The sequence below is a fragment of the Leucopleurus acutus genome (assembly GCF_964270905.1).
Source record: "Leucopleurus acutus genome assembly, chromosome: 12".
In the NCBI taxonomy this organism is placed as follows: Eukaryota; Metazoa; Chordata; class Mammalia; order Artiodactyla; family Delphinidae; genus Leucopleurus; species Leucopleurus acutus.
In genome coordinates this window covers 45714814-45731139 of record NC_139154.1, presented here as the reverse complement: position 1 = coordinate 45731139, position 16326 = coordinate 45714814, and the positions used below count along the sequence as shown (strand labels likewise).

The 16326-nt window shown below is 45.3% G+C and overlaps 2 protein-coding genes across 2 annotated transcripts; both read left to right on the top strand.

The window, feature by feature from the left end:
* Positions 1 to 1126: 1126 nt before the first annotated feature.
* On the top strand, positions 1127 to 7283 carry TP53I3 (tumor protein p53 inducible protein 3; the record flags this gene model as incomplete). Its single annotated transcript, XM_082852187.1, is given in 7 exon segments — positions 1127 to 1331; positions 1334 to 1411; positions 3565 to 3663; positions 3667 to 3826; positions 5003 to 5215; positions 6121 to 6317; positions 7101 to 7283. Coding segments are annotated over 7 exon segments (993 nt in total). The 5' UTR covers positions 1127 to 1268.
* A 691-nt stretch (positions 7284 to 7974) lies between these two features.
* Positions 7975 to 15764, top strand: SF3B6 (splicing factor 3b subunit 6). The gene is made up of 4 exons (XM_082851272.1): positions 7975 to 8151; positions 10726 to 10844; positions 15182 to 15320; positions 15495 to 15764. Exons 1-4 carry the CDS (start codon positions 8122 to 8124, stop codon positions 15582 to 15584), a joined length of 378 nt encoding a protein of 125 aa, XP_082707398.1. The 5' UTR covers positions 7975 to 8121; the 3' UTR covers positions 15585 to 15764.
* Positions 15765 to 16326: the final 562 nt, after the last annotated feature.

The window sequence follows — 16326 nt, the reverse complement described above, 5'->3', positions numbered from 1 at the left end:
GCCTTTGCTCCGCAACGGGAGAGGCCACAACAGTGAGAGGTCTACACACCGCAAAAAAAAGAAAAAAAAAAGAAAAAAAGCTACCTATCTTGTTTTTACACAGGCGCACATACGTGTGTATTCTTCCAACCCAGTGGTTTTTGACTAGAAGTAATTTTGCCCCCCAAGGGATATCTGGCAATGCCGATACATTTTTTTATTGTCACAACTAGATAGGGGTGTTGTTGGTATCTAGTGGGTGGAGACCAGGGATGCTGCTAAACATCCCAAGCTGCACAGGACAGTCTTTCACAACAAAAAAATTTAGTCCAAAATGTCAATTGCAACAAGGTTGAGAAACCCTGATGTAGCCTATTTATACAGCTTTTAACCAGGCTAAATTGCCTCACTGGGCAGCGTCTTCCAGAGGCCGCTCCCTCATCCCCAGGAAAGACTGGAGGAACCGCAGAAGTGACAAGAATCCCGGGACTGTTTTACTTTCCCTTTGCCCCTAATGCTCCTCTTTTTTCTCAGCAGCACCCTGCTTGCCCACCCTACTGGGACGCCTGCCCACAAGAAGGGCAGGAAGCCAGACTTAAAGCCCAAATGGGCTAAAAGCCTGGCCTGACTGAGAAATGGACCGATCGCCTGCCAAGAGTTCGCGTCTTGCTGCCTAGAGAGAGGAAAAGTTTTCTCAAAGTGAGGGCTGGAACAGCATTTCACGCCGAACCAAGAGAAAGACTAGATTCCAGAGGCTCAAAGTTAAAGAAAATCTGATTTGCCGCCACTAGCTTTGCATTTTAAAGGGAAAGGAGGCGAAGGAAGAAGGGGAGGGTCAGCCCCACCGTTTGCACTACCCAGAGTCCAGCCGTCCATTGTGGTGGTGGCCGAGGCAGCGCCACTGCTCCAGGACTCTGCTTCGAGGACTCGCAGGGGGCGCAGGACCGCGCCGCGTCACCTGGAGCAGCAGAGGGGGCCACCCGGAGCAAGTAAATAACTTTCACGGGCTCCAGTGACCCTGGCGGGCGGGGGATTCCAACTCGGAGGGAACGAAACTTGCTTGACGCTCTTCAGTGTCTTCCTGCTCCGCCGCAGCCAGTCTGCACGGCCATCCTCTCTGCACCTCGTCCCAGCCTGTGTCCTCCGCGTGGGGTCGGTCCGGAGGCTGCAGGGTCCCCGCGGGAAGGCGCTCAGGGGGTTGCGGCCGGACGGACTGAGGGAGGCCGCTGGCCGGCAGGGGTCGCTGCGCCCCTCAAAGAACCTCGGTCTACCCTGTGTCCTCAGAGAACATGTTAGCTTTGCACTTTGATAAACCCGGAGGACCAGAAAACCTTTACTTGAAGGAAGTGGCCAGGCCAAGCCAAGCCCAGGGGAGGGTGAAGTCCTCCTGAAGGTGGCAGCCAGCGCCCTGAACCGGGCGGACTTACTCCAGGTACCCAGGGGTCTGGCAGCGGCTGGGACTGGGCGGGACTCCAGGTTCTTCAATAAACATTCACCAGGGGCTTCCCTGGTGGCGCAATGGCTGAGAGTCCGCCTGCCGATGCAGGGGACACGGGTTCGTGTCCCGGTCCGGGAAGATCCCACATGCCGCGGAGCGGCTACGCCCATGAGCCATGGCCGCTGAGCCTGCACGTCCGGAGCCTGTGCTCCACAACGGGAGAGGCCACAACAGTGAGAGGCCCGCTTACCGCAAAAATAAATAAATAAATAAATGAAAATAAACATTCACCGGATGAAGGAAAGACCTAAGGCACTACCATTAATGCTCATCATGCGTGCTGGGGGTTCTGAAACTAGAACCACTTAGCCTCCGTTGTTTACACAAAATACAGGGGTGTTTGCACAGCAGAGTCCACCCTGCATCAAACCATTGTCTGCTCAGGTTTGCAGATAAGGAGACTGGACGCGCGCGCGCGCGTGTGTGTGTGTGTGTGTGTGTGTGTGTGTGTGTGTGTGTGCGCTCCCGTGCGAGAGTGTTAGACCTTGCTCTATCTCCTTTACTCCTCAGGCAGCCCTGTTCACCATTTGTATTCGACAGATAAAGAAACTGAGGGTCAGAGAGGTTCAGCAATGAGCCCAAGGCCACACACTAATTTATTTTTGGCTGCGTTGGGTCTTCGTTGCTGCGCTCAGGTTTTCTCTAGTTGTGGCCAGTGGGGGCTACTCTTAGTGGCGGTGGGCAGGCTTCTCATTGCGGTGGCTTCTCTTATTATGGAGCACAGTCTCTAGGCACACGGGCTTCAGTAGTTGTGGCTCGCAGGCTTTAGAGAGCAGGCTCAGTAGTTGTGGCACACGAGCTTAGCTGCTCCGCGGCATGTGGGATCTTCCCGGACCAGGGCTCGAACCCGTACCCCCTGCATTGGCAGGCGGATTCTTAACCACTGCGCCACCAGGGAAGCCCCCCCCCCCCAAGGCCACACACTAGTAACCAGGGGAACTGTGACTCAAATTGAGGTCTTTGTCTTAAGGCTCCAAAGTCTGTATTCTTTCCACTCTGAGGGTCCCAGAGCTGGCAGGGGGCAGTACTCTAAGAATTTTCTTCTGACTTCTTTTTGAAGCAGTAAACTAGGCCAGCTGCATTTTTTGAATTAAGAAATGTACACCAGAATCACAGGAGGCACTTATTCAAAATAAATAGGACCAGGACCCAGGCATGTGTACTTTGAAAAGGCTCCTCAAATGGTTGATGCACACTCCTAGTTCAGTCCCTCTGGTCTCAAGCATCTGGTTGAAGGCTTCTGAGGACTGTGTTGAGCAAGTACAGAGCCTGGCACTTGATATATCAGAACTATCATTAAGGAGTCCACAGTTTGGTTTGCAAGGCAGAAATAGAGACAGAGATGTAGAGAACAAATGTATGGACACCAAGGGGGGAAAGCTGCGGGGTGGGGGTGGGGGGTCGGGGGTGGTGGTGGGATGAATTGGGAGATTGGGGTTGACATGTATACACTAATATGTATAAAATAGATAACTAATAAGAATCTGCTGTATAAAAAAATTAATTTAATTAAATTGAAAAGAAAAGGAGTCCACGGTTTTATTCCCAGTCTTGCTATTAATTTGCTTTGCCACCTTGGACAAGGCATTTCCCTGCCCAGGTCTCAGTTTCTTCATTTGTAAAACAAGGGGTTTAGATGAGAGAAATAGCTAAGGACTCTACCAGTTAGACATCCACTGATTATGGGACCTACAGTCTCTTATTTGCATGAAACAAATCACCTCTGCTCTCTTTTTTCTTGAATTAAAAAACCTAACTTTAGGGCTTCCCTGGTGGCGCAGTGGTTGAGAGTCCGCCTGCTGATGCAGGGGACACGGGTTCGTGCCCCGGTCCGGGAGGATCCCACATGCCGTGGAGCGGCTGGGCCCATGGGCCATGGCCACTGAGCCTGTGCGTCCGGAGCCTGTGCTGCACAGCGGGAGAGACCGTGACACTGAGAGGCCCGTGTACCGCAAAAAAAAAAAAAACACCTTACTTTACCCTGAACTTTGTCTTGAAAAAAAAAGGGGGCTATGGGAAGAGGGCCAGGGATGGTGACACACAGACTTCTGATCACGTTTACTACTTAGTGCACCCTTTCTCTACAGAGACAAGGCCAGTATGCCCCACCCCCAGGAGCCAGCAACATTTGGGGACTCGAGGCATCTGGACACGTGGCAGAGCAGGGGCCTGGCTGCCAGGGACACTGAAAGATTGGGGACCCAGCCATAGTTCTGCTGCCTAGCGGGGGCCAGTATGTCACTGTCCCCGAAGGGCTCCTCATGCCCATTCCGGCAGGACTGACCATGCCCCAGGCTGCCGCCATCCCAGAGGCCTGGCTCACCGCCTCCCAGCTGTTACATCTCTTGGGTAAGGACCACCTCACCCTACCTCATGCTTACTCCATACAGCATGGTTCAATTGCTTCATGATTCAGCCACCTCAGAACCCAGCAGTCCTGCAGGGCAGCTTTGATCTGGCCACTGAGCCACACCCAACCCCAGCACCTCAGCCTACTGTACCATCAGTAGTATCAGGTCCTCATACTGTGCAGCAATATTGAGGCTGAAAATTATGGTTAGCACATAGAAAACCTGGAAAGCGCTGGATGAAAGGCCTGTGCACATCTTCACACGGTAAGCCCAGCAGTAGTCCCAGCTTCTCAGTCAGGCTAAGCTTCTCTCTGGGAGCCCTAGCACAGCAGAAGAAGCCATTCAATCAACTCTTTAATTCCTCCCCAATCCCACTGAGGCCAGCAAAGAGCTTACATGAGGGTCCCTGGCTTTGGGGAGATCAGTGTAACTGGCAAGACAACCACAGTGTTTGGAAGGGTGGCCCTGGTTCTAACTACAACAGAAGCTCAAGATGGGAAAAGTTGGTGTGGGCAAAGGGGGTCCAAGAAGGCTTTCTGGAACAGAAGGCCTTGAAGGGTGGTAGAGCTGTGATGGACAGATAGCATACCAAGGTGGCCTAAGAGGGTCAAGGTGAGATCAGCTGCTTCACTCAGAAGTGAAGGATGACAAATGTAATTTATGAAAGATGAGACTGCGACTAGATTGTGGTGGCCTTGAATGGCAGGCTATTTGGACTTGACACGAAAACCAATCAAGAACCACTTGACATTTTGAGGAGAAAGTGACATAATGAAAGCTCCATTTCAGGAGGAGGCTGGTGGCTGTGTGTGGGGCCTGGATTTGTGAGACCAGCTGGAGGCCAGTTTCAGACTGAAGAGGGGCTGCCTTCAGGTAGTGACAGCGGGAATGGTGGTTATTCTTACTCATTCAGGTATAGGTCAGAGATATGTTTGGGCATTATTTCACAGGTAGATCAGAGATTATGGATGTGGCTGCTAGTAACTGTTTCCAAAAGTTGTTTCCCACTTTGACCAGAGGCAGTAAAACAAAAAGTCAATATGTTCTCTCAAAACAGCCAGAGATTTGACATTTGGTGGTCTCAGGGCCAGGTGATCATGGTAGAATAAGCCTATGTGGAGAATGTGTAGCAGTTGCAAAGCAAAGAAAATGGTTCCTGTACTTTCTGTCGCAGGAAATGTTCAGGCTGGAGACTCTGTGCTAATCCATGCAGGAGCAAGTGGTGTGGGCACAGCTGCCATCCAACTTACCCAGATGGCTGGAGCTGTTCCTCTGGTCACAGCTGGCTCCCAGCACAGGCTTCAAATGGCAGAAACGCTTGGAGCAGCTGATGGATTCAATTACAAAGAAGAGGATTTTTCTGAAGCAACACTGAAATTCAGCAAAGGTAAATAAAGCTTCTGCAATTCAGCAGGAGTTTCAGAGATGATTAAATAAAATCCTCACCAGCCTCAGAGTTGCCTCTGGATCTGTCTTCCCTCTGCTAAAAGCACAACAACTGCCCAGGCCAAATTCTAGTACTCTGGTGTTTGACCACTGGAGACAGGCAGGCAGTATTTAGGACTAAGATGATTTTCCTGTGCATTCTTATAAGTGATATGATTCATATGCTTTTTAGAAAGTGGATAATCACACAGAGTTGGCCTGGAATTATTCAGGACCTCTTTTTCCCAACCAGCCACTCTGCAGTGAATTAACAGGAGGCATGGAGCAGAAACCAGTTTGGAGCTGGTCAGAGTAGGCTTGGGTAGGTAGCTCCCTAAATGGGTGAGTAGATGTGTATGCCTCTATATTCTGAAACTGAATCTGCATATATTTGGCTCATCCCCTTCCACTGTTCCACATGAGTCAAAAAGGAGAGATGAAAACAAAGCTAGCAAAGCCATGATTCAGGCAACCCAGCTCAGACACTTGATAACTTAGCTATGGACTAGCCTGTCCTGTAGCCTGGGGTGGATCTCCCCTATTCCCCTGGGTGCCAGTGGGTTCTCTACTTACGTGGAGGTCAGGGGAAATACCAGATCATGGTGCTGCCCCATTTCCCTCCTGCTGTGGCAGGGATCATAAAATATGATCATGTATAATATCACACATGTATAATAGAGTTCAGCCAACTAAACTCCATTTACAACCATGTTTCTATAAGCAATGTTCTGAGTTCCAACCTATAGATTTACTGCTTGCACTTGTATTTATTTATACCCATACTTCCACAAATATACCATGCAATCTTATTTCACACCAAGCTTTCTGTGTCTGACTAGCATCATATATCTGTGTTTCATGTGAAAGGCGCTGGAGTCAACCTTATTCTAGACTGCATAGGCGGCTCCTACTGGGAGAAAAATGTCAACTGCCTGGCTCTTGATGGTCGCTGGGTTCTCTATGGTCTGACGGGAGGTGCTGACATCAGTGGGCCTCTGTTTTCAAAGATACTCTTTAAAAGAGGAAGTCTGATCACCAGTCTGCTAAGGTCTAGGGACAAAAAGGTGAGTGATGGGTGAAAAGAAAATGTGATTAACTATTATCCATAAAAGTGTGATTCATTCACATAATCCTGAGAAAGTAAGATCATATATTAAGTTAGAGAGCCTATGTATTAATAGAAACCTGCCCCTCTGTGTATAAATAGGTAACCTAATTTCACAGAACTAATTAAAATTGGTTGATAAAGGCCTCAACATCTTGGAAAGAGGGTAATGTATTATGTAAACTTTATAACAATGAACAAAGCATTGACCATATTAGGAAATACTACTAATAGTTCCAAGACTTTGTTTTCAAAGGCAGAACTGTTCTCAGTGTGCTAAGAAAGCCTCTTAGGTAAGTAAGGTTAGTAAGCTTCTACCTTTAACAGATTATACATTCATGAAATCTTTTCTGTGTGGCATTCCAGCAGGTGCCAGCTTTGGGAGTTTTGTAACAGGGTTTCACAACTGCTGGGGGGATAGCAGAGGTTAAGCATCCCTTTTGAATTGAACCTATATTAAGTCCTGTCTGGCTGCCTCCTGCTTGAAGTCTTTATTTAAAAACAGCCCTTCAGCTTTCAGTGACACTAATATTTTCTCCAAGCTTTGGTCTTTATCTGGGACAGAACAGAGCTCACAAATCTAGGGACATGCACATACATGCTGGTAGTGAAGGGATTACATACCCTTGTGTGACTTTTCAGATGTGTACAAGTTTCAGAGAAAGCAGAAAGACTAAGCAGGGTGGGGAGTGGCAAGGTAAGGCCTCTGTCCAGGCTGATGGTCTCCTTTTCCTTATCTTAGTACAAACAGATGCTGGTGAAGGCTTTCACAGAGCAAATTTTGCCCCACTTCTCCACGGGGAACCCTCAAAGTTTACTGCCGGTTCTGGACAGAGTCTACCCCATAACTGAAATCCAAGAAGCCCATGCGTACATGGAGACTAACAAGAATGTGGGCAAAATCGTCCTGGAGCTGCCCCAGTGAAGGAGGAGGGGCAGTACAGGACAAGGCTACCTCAGGTCTTCCAAGAGCAAACTTGGAGAAAATTCACAGTACTCAGGCGACCGGGTGCTACACCAGGCTCGCCTGTAATCCCCTGTTCCTCTCCCAGCCTCAAATGATCAGTGCAAAGCCGGTCTAAGGAAATAAAGAGTGGACTTGAAGAGTGGCGCGTGCACTGTGGCCGTCAGGGTGGGGGTGAGGTGGGAGTCGGGGCTGGCATCGCCGAGGAGATTACAGAAGAGGCCCGGTCAGCTGATGCTGAACTTTGGGGGCTGAGCCAGCGCCAGGGGTTCTGGGTACGGAGTACAGCGTCGGCCACGACCCAATCAGCCAGAACCCTGCAGGCTCGTCTTAGTGCACTGTCAGGGGCCCAGGCACACCCACGCATCCCCCGCACAGCAGCGCGCGCCCCGCAGGCCCGGACCCCACTGTAGTCCCCGCCCTCCCCGGCAACTCACCCAGGCGCAGACCCATCTCTCACAGCTCTCCTCAGGCTCCACCCCCTTCTGCCAGCTTCCGCTGCTCTGGGCCTCCGCGACCGGAACACCTCCCCTTCTTAAGCCCAGGTCCCGCCTTTCAACCTTCCGGCCTCTTAAGTCTCTCAGCCCTGATTTGCCCCGGAGTCTTTTCCTGAGGGGAGACTACGTCAGCACGTTTCGGCGTGAGACGGTGGTATTCCGGTGTGTTAGAACAGCTTCCGGCGGGGTCTAGACATTGATGTCTTGCGTCTGACGCCTTGTTGCACTCGAAGCTGAGCGAGCTCCGGAGGAGTTTGGAGGAATTCACGTATTTGCTGCGGTAACCTCATCAGCCTGCCAAGATGGCGATGCAAGCGGCCAAGAGAGCGAACGTGAGTGTCTGGGACTTCTGTCGAGGAGGGGGAGCACTTCGCTGCTGGCCTTTCTCATTGGCGTAATCAGAGCATTCTTGGCCTTCCTCCGTCCCCTAGGCGGGGAAGCCCAGAAGTTACTGACCTGTCGGGGGATTCCATCCTGGACCGGTCCTTAGGGATGTGCTCCTTGAGCCACACTTCCGCCCCTACCCCTTTTGAGAGTTCCTTTAAGTCTGTTATCCTAGTGTCAGTGATAGTGTTAACAGCCTGTGTTGCTTCACCTGCACCGAGGACCCGGCGTCAGGATCTTCTCCTCGGCCTAAAAGTCGGTAGCACAGATGAGTCCGCAGTAAATAACTTATGCTTAACAGGCAGCTGGAACCTGGAAGTCTCCTCAGATCATGGAGCTTTTTGGATCCTTCATTAATGTTTTCAGTGATAATTTTGAGCACCTAGTATGTACCAGATTTGAGAGATAGGATACAATAAATCAGTCATATTTATTGAACACTTACTATGTGCCAGACACTTGTCTAGGTATCGGAGATACCTAGAATAAAACAGAAAGGCCTGCTGCTTACATTGTAATATTAGGGAGTCGGGGTGTTATGGAAACCTAAGAAAAATTATCTTAGGAGAAAGAGTAGTCAGATCTTAAGATGCTGAGAGGTACAGTAAGGTGAAGACAGTTAAATATAGTGAGATGAAGATTTTTGGTAACTTTGATGATAATCATTTCAGTGGATGAAATGTGGGATGCGGTGGGATGAAAAGAAGGTAGAAGTTGAGAAAATGGAGACAGCTCTTTCCACAAATTTTCTCGTAAATAGGGAGAAAAGAAATTGGATGATAGTTAACTTTTCTTAGGATGTGTGATATAAGGTGTATTTGTATGCCAATGGGAATGATCCAGTAGAGCCGGAGAAACTGATGATGTAGGAGAAAGATGGGTTAAGTTCAGGAGTAGTTTGGGGTAGGTGAGGGGTTGGCATAGCAATGAGAGGGAAAGTGGCTAGATATGCATAAATGCATGTTGAATATAAGGTACTTACCATTTGGTCGCATCTATTTTCTCCAATAAACAAGAGCCAAGGTTATCACCTGGGATGAGCAGGGAAGAGAGGATACAGCTCAACTCGGATGTTAGAGGGAGGGAGTGGTGATGGTAAGGTTTGAGGAAAGAAGGGAAAATGTGATATAGTCTCTTGCAGAGTGAGAAAGCAGATTTACTGGAGATGTATATTGTGATTGTCTGACTGTTTATCATCTATTTGAACTTAACCTTAAATCTTAAAGTCTAAAACTTTATTGTACTTATTTGTTTACCATTTGAGGGCAGGGAATAAGTATCTTATTCTTCCATTTATACAACACTTAGGTTAATCCTGAAGTAGTTGCCAGTTTAATAGTTATTGAGCAAATTAATGTCTAGTATGTAATTAAGTATGTTAATAAGAAGCACAGGAGTGAAATCTGGACCGGAGATACATATTTGAGAGTCATCGACTCAGTGTGGAAAACGTGTGTGGTTAAGAGAATGTAGAGTTAAGGGGAGTATACAGAGAGTCAAGAAGTCTAAAGGTGAAACTCTGTGGAAGAGCCTATTTTAATGACAAAGACGACTGAGAACAACTAGCCAGAGAGTTAGGAGGAATCCAAGGAAAGAGTGTCAAGAAAGGTCAAAAACATAATAGTCAACAGTGTCAGAAGCCTCAGAGAAATTAAGTTGATGAGAATTGAACACTGTACTCCAAAAAAAATTTTTTTAATGCAAAAAAAAAAAAACACTGCAAGTGAAAGGTCTTAGTGCATAAAAGCATTTTTCATCAGCGTGCTGGAGTAGGAGCTAGATTGTGGTAGGCTGGTGAGTGTTATGAACTAAAGAAGCAGTGAGTATAACCTGCCTCTTTTCATATGCTTGACTGAGAGAAAAGAAAAAAGAGCAAGATAGGATAGCAAATAGAGGGCTGATAAATTCAGGAAAGGCAGAAAACTTGTCTTTTTTCCTTCACTCTGTAATCCTAATTCCTTGCCTTGCCTGGTGTATTAACGAAGGCACTTATTAAATGTTTGAGTGAATGAAGAGGGATCCAAATAAGTGTTTTGTTTTGTGTAACAGTTGGGAGTACATAAGCAGCTGCTCACGTGAGTAATAAAAGAAGCCAATGGTGAGGGAAAGGCTGTAAATTCAAAAGAAACAGATCATTGATAGAACAAGTTCCTGAGAAGACCCGAGAATGGTCATCAGTGGGAGTTTTATTATCCAGCAAAAAGGAACAGTTCCCTTGTTCTGTCCCACACATGTCTGTGGCATTGAGGACTTTTAAATGAGGTTGGAGATCTTTGTTTACCTGTAGTGACTGAAAACCTGGGTTTTGTAGTAGCCCCTTATTAGTTCCTACTAATAGTCCTCCCTAAAACCAATGCTTTTCCAAAGAGCGTGCCATTTTCAGTAATATCAGATTATAATTCTTATTCTTGGCTTATAAAAATTATGCATCATCTTTATTAGAATTTATTATGAGAATTTTTAAAAAAATGATAGCACTCCTGCCTCTGATTATAGTGACAACACATTATTTTTCATTTTAGATTCGACTTCCACCTGAAGTAAATCGAATTTTGTATATAAGAAATTTGCCCTACAAAATCACGGCTGAAGAAATGTATGATATATTTGGGAAATATGGACCTATTCGTCAAATCAGAGTGTGAGTCTTACTGAGACATTTGAAATGTCATTTAAAAGAAAATGATTGAAAAAAAAGAAAATGATTGTGTAATTTATAATCTCAGAATTATAGCTGACAGAGGGCCTAACCAAGAGCCTAGAGACCAAGGGAAAAGTACCTACAGAGACCCTCATGATCCAGCTCAGTGAGAGCCAAGAATGGTAGTTGTGAAATTATAGAGCTTGAAGTAGTAATGAGTGGTTTGAGGGGAATGGGTGGGAAGAGAAAGAACCAACATTTATTACATACCTACTATTTGTTAAGAAGTACTCTACTGTGGTTTTTATATGCATTAACTCTAACTCTCTCAACACTCTTCACCATCTCCTTTACTGATTCCAGAATTTCTGAATAAGCTGTGCAAAGGGATATAAAAGTAACAGAAAAAGGCTTTTTTTTTAACCATAGCTTTCTATTGAAGATCTAAAAGTATAGGGCAAAATAATTATAACATAAATCCGTGTTTTAATTTAAAGATTGGGGTTCATACCTTCAAATGATGTTTAACATCTGCTATATGCCAGTTGTAATAGGTGCTTTTGTTTGCATCACCAACACTACAGCCCTGTGTGGAGGTGAGAGTGTCTCTTTCACAGGTGAGACTAAGGCTTAGAGAGTAAAGTACCTTTCTAGCTTCACACAGCTATTTAGTGATAAAATCTTCTGATTCTAAATTGAATCTCTACACAGTACCACAGCTGCTGTCATTTTAACTAGTATACATAAGCCAATTACCTGAGTCCATCTAAGAGGATTTCTAAGCTTTTTATTTTTAATTGGAATATCCCTTTCTTAATACATTTTCTTTTATGACTTGAGAGTTCCTCTGTGGCTTTTAGAACTCTGAGATCTTGAGGACTCTCCTTTACAATGATCACTATCCCTCCAAAAAGTAAACCAAGAGCTAGAAATATATCATCATTGGTACTCAAACAGGGATGAAAATGAAGTGTTATAGAGCAGCTGTCCTTTTTAGGAACTCTCTTTGCATATTTGATAAAAGCTTTTGACCCTTTCTACAGAATACACACAACGTTTTGCAAGTGATTTCAGTGGGTACATGGACTCTAGGTTGAGAACTCCTGTTCTAGACATACAAGAATAGTGTACAGAAGAATCCCTGACTTGGGGCTCAGGAGACGAGATTCTACTGCAGGCCCTTTTACTAGCCATGTGACCCTAGACAAGTTGCCCAGCTTTTTCCTCACATGTAGGATAATTGGTCACCTTAATTGGCATGTAGTAGACTCTCGGTGCTTTGATTTTGATTATTAAAGCCATGAGTAAGGTAGGACAGGTGATGGAGCCTGATGTCACTATTTGACACATGAAGCAGCTAAAGCTCAGCGAGGTTAAGTTACATGATTAGGTTTGCTTGTTTTCACTTTAAGTTTTTACCACCAATCAAGAAAATAATGTTGACTTAGTACTTAACATATAGTAGGTAGCAAGTACATGTTTTTAATTAAAATTACAATGTGGAGGTCAAGATATTAGGTTGATAATTAGGGGCTGGGGTGCTTGAGATGGAGAGTCTTTTTTTTTTTTTTACATCTTCATTGCAGTATAAATGCTTTACAATGTTGTGCTAGTTTCTGCTGTACAATAAAAGTGAATCAGCTATATGTATACATATATCCCCATATCCCCTCCCTCTTTTTTTTTTTTTTTTTTTTTTTTTTGCGGTACGCAGGCCTCTCCCTGCTGTGGCCTCTCCTGTTGCAGAGCACGGGCTCCGGACGTGCAGGCTCAGCGGCCATGGCTTACGGGCCCAGCCGCTCCGTGGCGTGCGGGATTCCCCCCGGACCAGGGCACAAACCCGTGTCCCGCACATTGGCAGGCGGACTCCCAACCACTGCACCACCAGGGAAGCCCTCCCCTCCCTCTTGAGCCTCCTTTCCACCCTCCCTATTCCATCCCTCTAGGTCGTCACAGAGCACCGAGCTGATCTCCCTGTGCTATGCAGCAGCTTCCCACTAGCCATCCGTTTTACATTTGGTAGTGTATATATGTCCATGCTACTCTCTCACTTCATCCCAGTTCCCCCCCGCCCAGCCCCGTGCCCTCAAGTCTGTTCTCTACGTCTGCATCTTTATTCCTGCCCTGCCACTAGGTTCATCAGTACCGCTTTTTTAAATTGAGATGGAGAGTCTTTAAAATGGAATTAGCACCTCTCCCTATTCTACTTCCTAAGAAGATGTAAGAGGAAAGAAGAGAGATGCTTTTGTTTTGTTTTGATTTGTTCTGTTAGTTTCCTGGAGAAAAGATGTGTGAGAGAACTAATAGGAGAAAGTAGATCTCCACCCTTCAAATGCTTATTAGCACTTGCTGAATGCATAGCACTGTGGGAGTAAAATAAAATATACGGTCATGTTTGCCCTTAAGGAACTTAAATTGTTGTTGAGTTTTTTATGGTTTTATTCTGAAGGAAAAATTAGGTAGACTTTTTGGGAAAATCTTTGGGACAGTGTTTTTTTTTCCTTTGGGTAGTCCCAGTTTTCATACCTAAAGCATTTTAGAAAATGGTTAAAAGTCAAAAGTCCAAAAGTTGTTAGATTATTTGCAGAAAGTAAAGAATATTATAAAATTTTTCGTCAGGCCCATGTAACCTGACAAAGTGAGAGTGTTTGATGACACTGGCACCCTCCAACCATCCGGCGCCCTATACCTATCCCTATACCTATTCCTGCTTTACAGGAAGCACAAGCTCTGACCAGGGCCCAAGACTGTAGTCTCATCCTAGATCAAATCTAGGCAGGTGCCTCCCCTTCCCATGGGGCCCACTGCCTTTCCTTGAACCTCTGCAGGGACTGTGGCAGTTAATAAACCTTATTCTGCAGTTGCATTGGGTGGATAGAACACAGATGGAGGAAAGGGGATCCATCTTTAGCTTACTGGAGCATAAGCTGAATGGGACCTCTGCCAGCTGTCCCCACTCACAAGCACATGGCCATCTGCCACCTGCAGTTTGTTGCTCCTCACACTTCCCTAGCTCCTCCCCTAACGGAAGCTGGTGAGGTGAGGAGAGGAGGTGGCAAGGAACACCTACACAAGAAGCAGCCCCATATCGATGAGTGAGATCCAGCTTCCGCTTTCCACTTCCAGCCACCTTCCAGCATTCTGCTCTGGCTCACAGGTAACCCCACCAACAAGCACACTTCAAACCCAATCCCTCCAGAGACCCAGCCCTTTTCTCCAGCTACACAGGGCTGTGTAATGCATAAAAGTGCAGATATTATTAAAAATGAATGTGTGAAAGTTGGGAGTTGACGCTTGTTTTAAAAGGGCAATGAATCTTAGGGGAATTCCCTGGTGGTCCAGTGATTAGGACTCCGAGCTTCCACTGCAGGGGACACAGGTTCAATTCCTGGTTGGGGAACTAAGATGCCGCATGCCACGTGGTGCAGCCAAATAAATAAATAAATACATAAGCAAGCAAGCAATGAATCTTCTAAGAAAAGTGTAAGAAACTACATTGGCTCTTTACATTGGAGGACATCCTTTCCTGGCCATAAAGGATGGTGGTTGCTGTTTTCCTGTGTATCATTTATAATTTTGCTATCTTCCTGGTAGGGGCTTCCTTCCAACCCCAGCTCCTTCTACAGACACAAAATGGTTTTATTTTTATGGATTTGGTAAACTTTAGTAAAATATTACCCAGAAACTTTTGTCCCCTACATTGATGGAGATTTTTTGTGGGTTTTTTTGTTTGTTGGGGTGGTGGTTTTGGCCGCACTGTGTGGTATGTGTCTTAGTTCCCTGACTAGGGATTGAACCCATGCCCTCTGCAGTGGAAGCTCGGAGTTTTAACCACTGGACCGCCAGGGAGATCCCGAGGTTGTCTTATTTTTAAGGACTGGAACTAAAATTAGAGTGAGGGAGAAAATCAGAATCTTTAGAAACAAGAGACTAGTGTGGTAAATAACTAAAGTATTGGTTCTGTTGCATAAATGCATAGTAAGAAAAACCCCATTCTAGACACTGCTGACTAATCACAACTATCATCCTAAGGTAGCATACTTTCCAGTGTAAAACTGAAAACTGATTCTTAGTATGAGAAGTAGGAAAGACTAGAGCAGTGAACATGAAAACTGAAAGTTTCAAGCTAGTTCTTTGCTGCTATTGCTTTAGTAGCCATATTAGTATTCTTGATATAACAGTAAGTTTAACCTGAGCTATTTTACTTAAAATAAAAACAAAAATTACATGTTTTGAGAAATTATAGGCTTATCCAGCATACCTGTCCATAGTATCTATTTCCTTTAATGGTTTTCAGGTAAATGTGTATTTTAATTAAGTCCAATTCAACTCGGTAGGGGGAACACACCTGAAACTAGAGGAACAGCTTATGTGGTCTATGAAGACATCTTTGATGCCAAGAATGCGTGTGATCACCTGTCAGGATTCAATGTTTGCAACAGATACCTCGTGGTTTTGTACTATAATGCCAACAGGGTAAGTATGGCCATGGTTCTCATCACGTGGGGACCCCATGTAAGAGTTAGTAGAGAGCTGTACCAGCACTAGGGGAGATGTGTACCCTGAGTTCTTTTCTAGCTACTGCTATTGGTGAAATTCATTTGACTGTAGATTGGTAACTGTTAACTTTGGTGCTTACCACATTTTCAGGCATTTCAGAAGATGGACACAAAGAAGAAGGAAGAACAGTTGAAGCTTCTCAAGGAGAAATACGGCATCAACACAGATCCACCAAAGTAAACGTTTTCTGCATTTTCATTTTGGACTGTTTAAAACCCATGAATGACCACCACTACCCTTTTTTTTTTAACTAATAGTGAATGTTGTGATTTCGTATTTGAGATTCAAAAAGACCTCCTTGAAACTTTGATATATTTTAGAATATATTATGTTAATAAACTTGTAGCTTTTTGTAAAACATGTCAGTGTTTTCTCTTAAAATTTCTCCTCCTGTATTATACCAGAAAAAAAATAATAAAACAGCATTTGAACCGTATCAAGAATTGTTCAGTGGTAGGTGGTCCTAGAGACTGAGTTTCTTGAGGATGGGGACCTTTTGATATTCTTAATGCCTCCAGTGACCAGTACAGTGCTTAGCCATCAAAGGAACTTGGTAAGAGTATTGTTATTTATTGAATGTCTATTAATAATGAAATCTCCATAACAACTTAGTGAAGGTATAGGTATCTCCACTTCGCAGATCCAAAGCTTATCATGTTGAGTGAATGAATAAAATGCTTACATAAAAAGCTGCTTTTTACTTTTTTTTTTTTAAATACTTTTTTGGCCGCACCTCATGTGGGATCTTAGTTCCCCGACCAGAGATCGATCCCAAGCCCCTTGCATTGGAAGCACCGAGTCTTAACCAGTGGACTGCCAGGGAAGTCCAAAAGCTGCTTTTTTTACATCAACTAGTTACTAGCCTCATGAGTACACTTGAATACTTGCTTTACAGTTAACAACGTACCTTTGTCAGTATGGG

What these genes read in the sequence shown, in the direction of transcription:
- SF3B6 (XM_082851272.1), top strand. Translation starts at nt 8,122, where the DNA reads ATGGCGATGCAAGCGGCCAAGAGAGCGAAC. An exon ending in AAGCGGCCAAGAGAGCGAAC is followed by an intron (nt 8,152 to 10,725) that starts GTGAGTGTCTGG and finishes TTTTCATTTTAG; the next exon opens with ATTCGACTTCCACCTGAAGT. An exon ending in TGTACTATAATGCCAACAGG is followed by an intron (nt 15,321 to 15,494) that starts GTAAGTATGGCC and finishes CCACATTTTCAG; the next exon opens with GCATTTCAGAAGATGGACAC.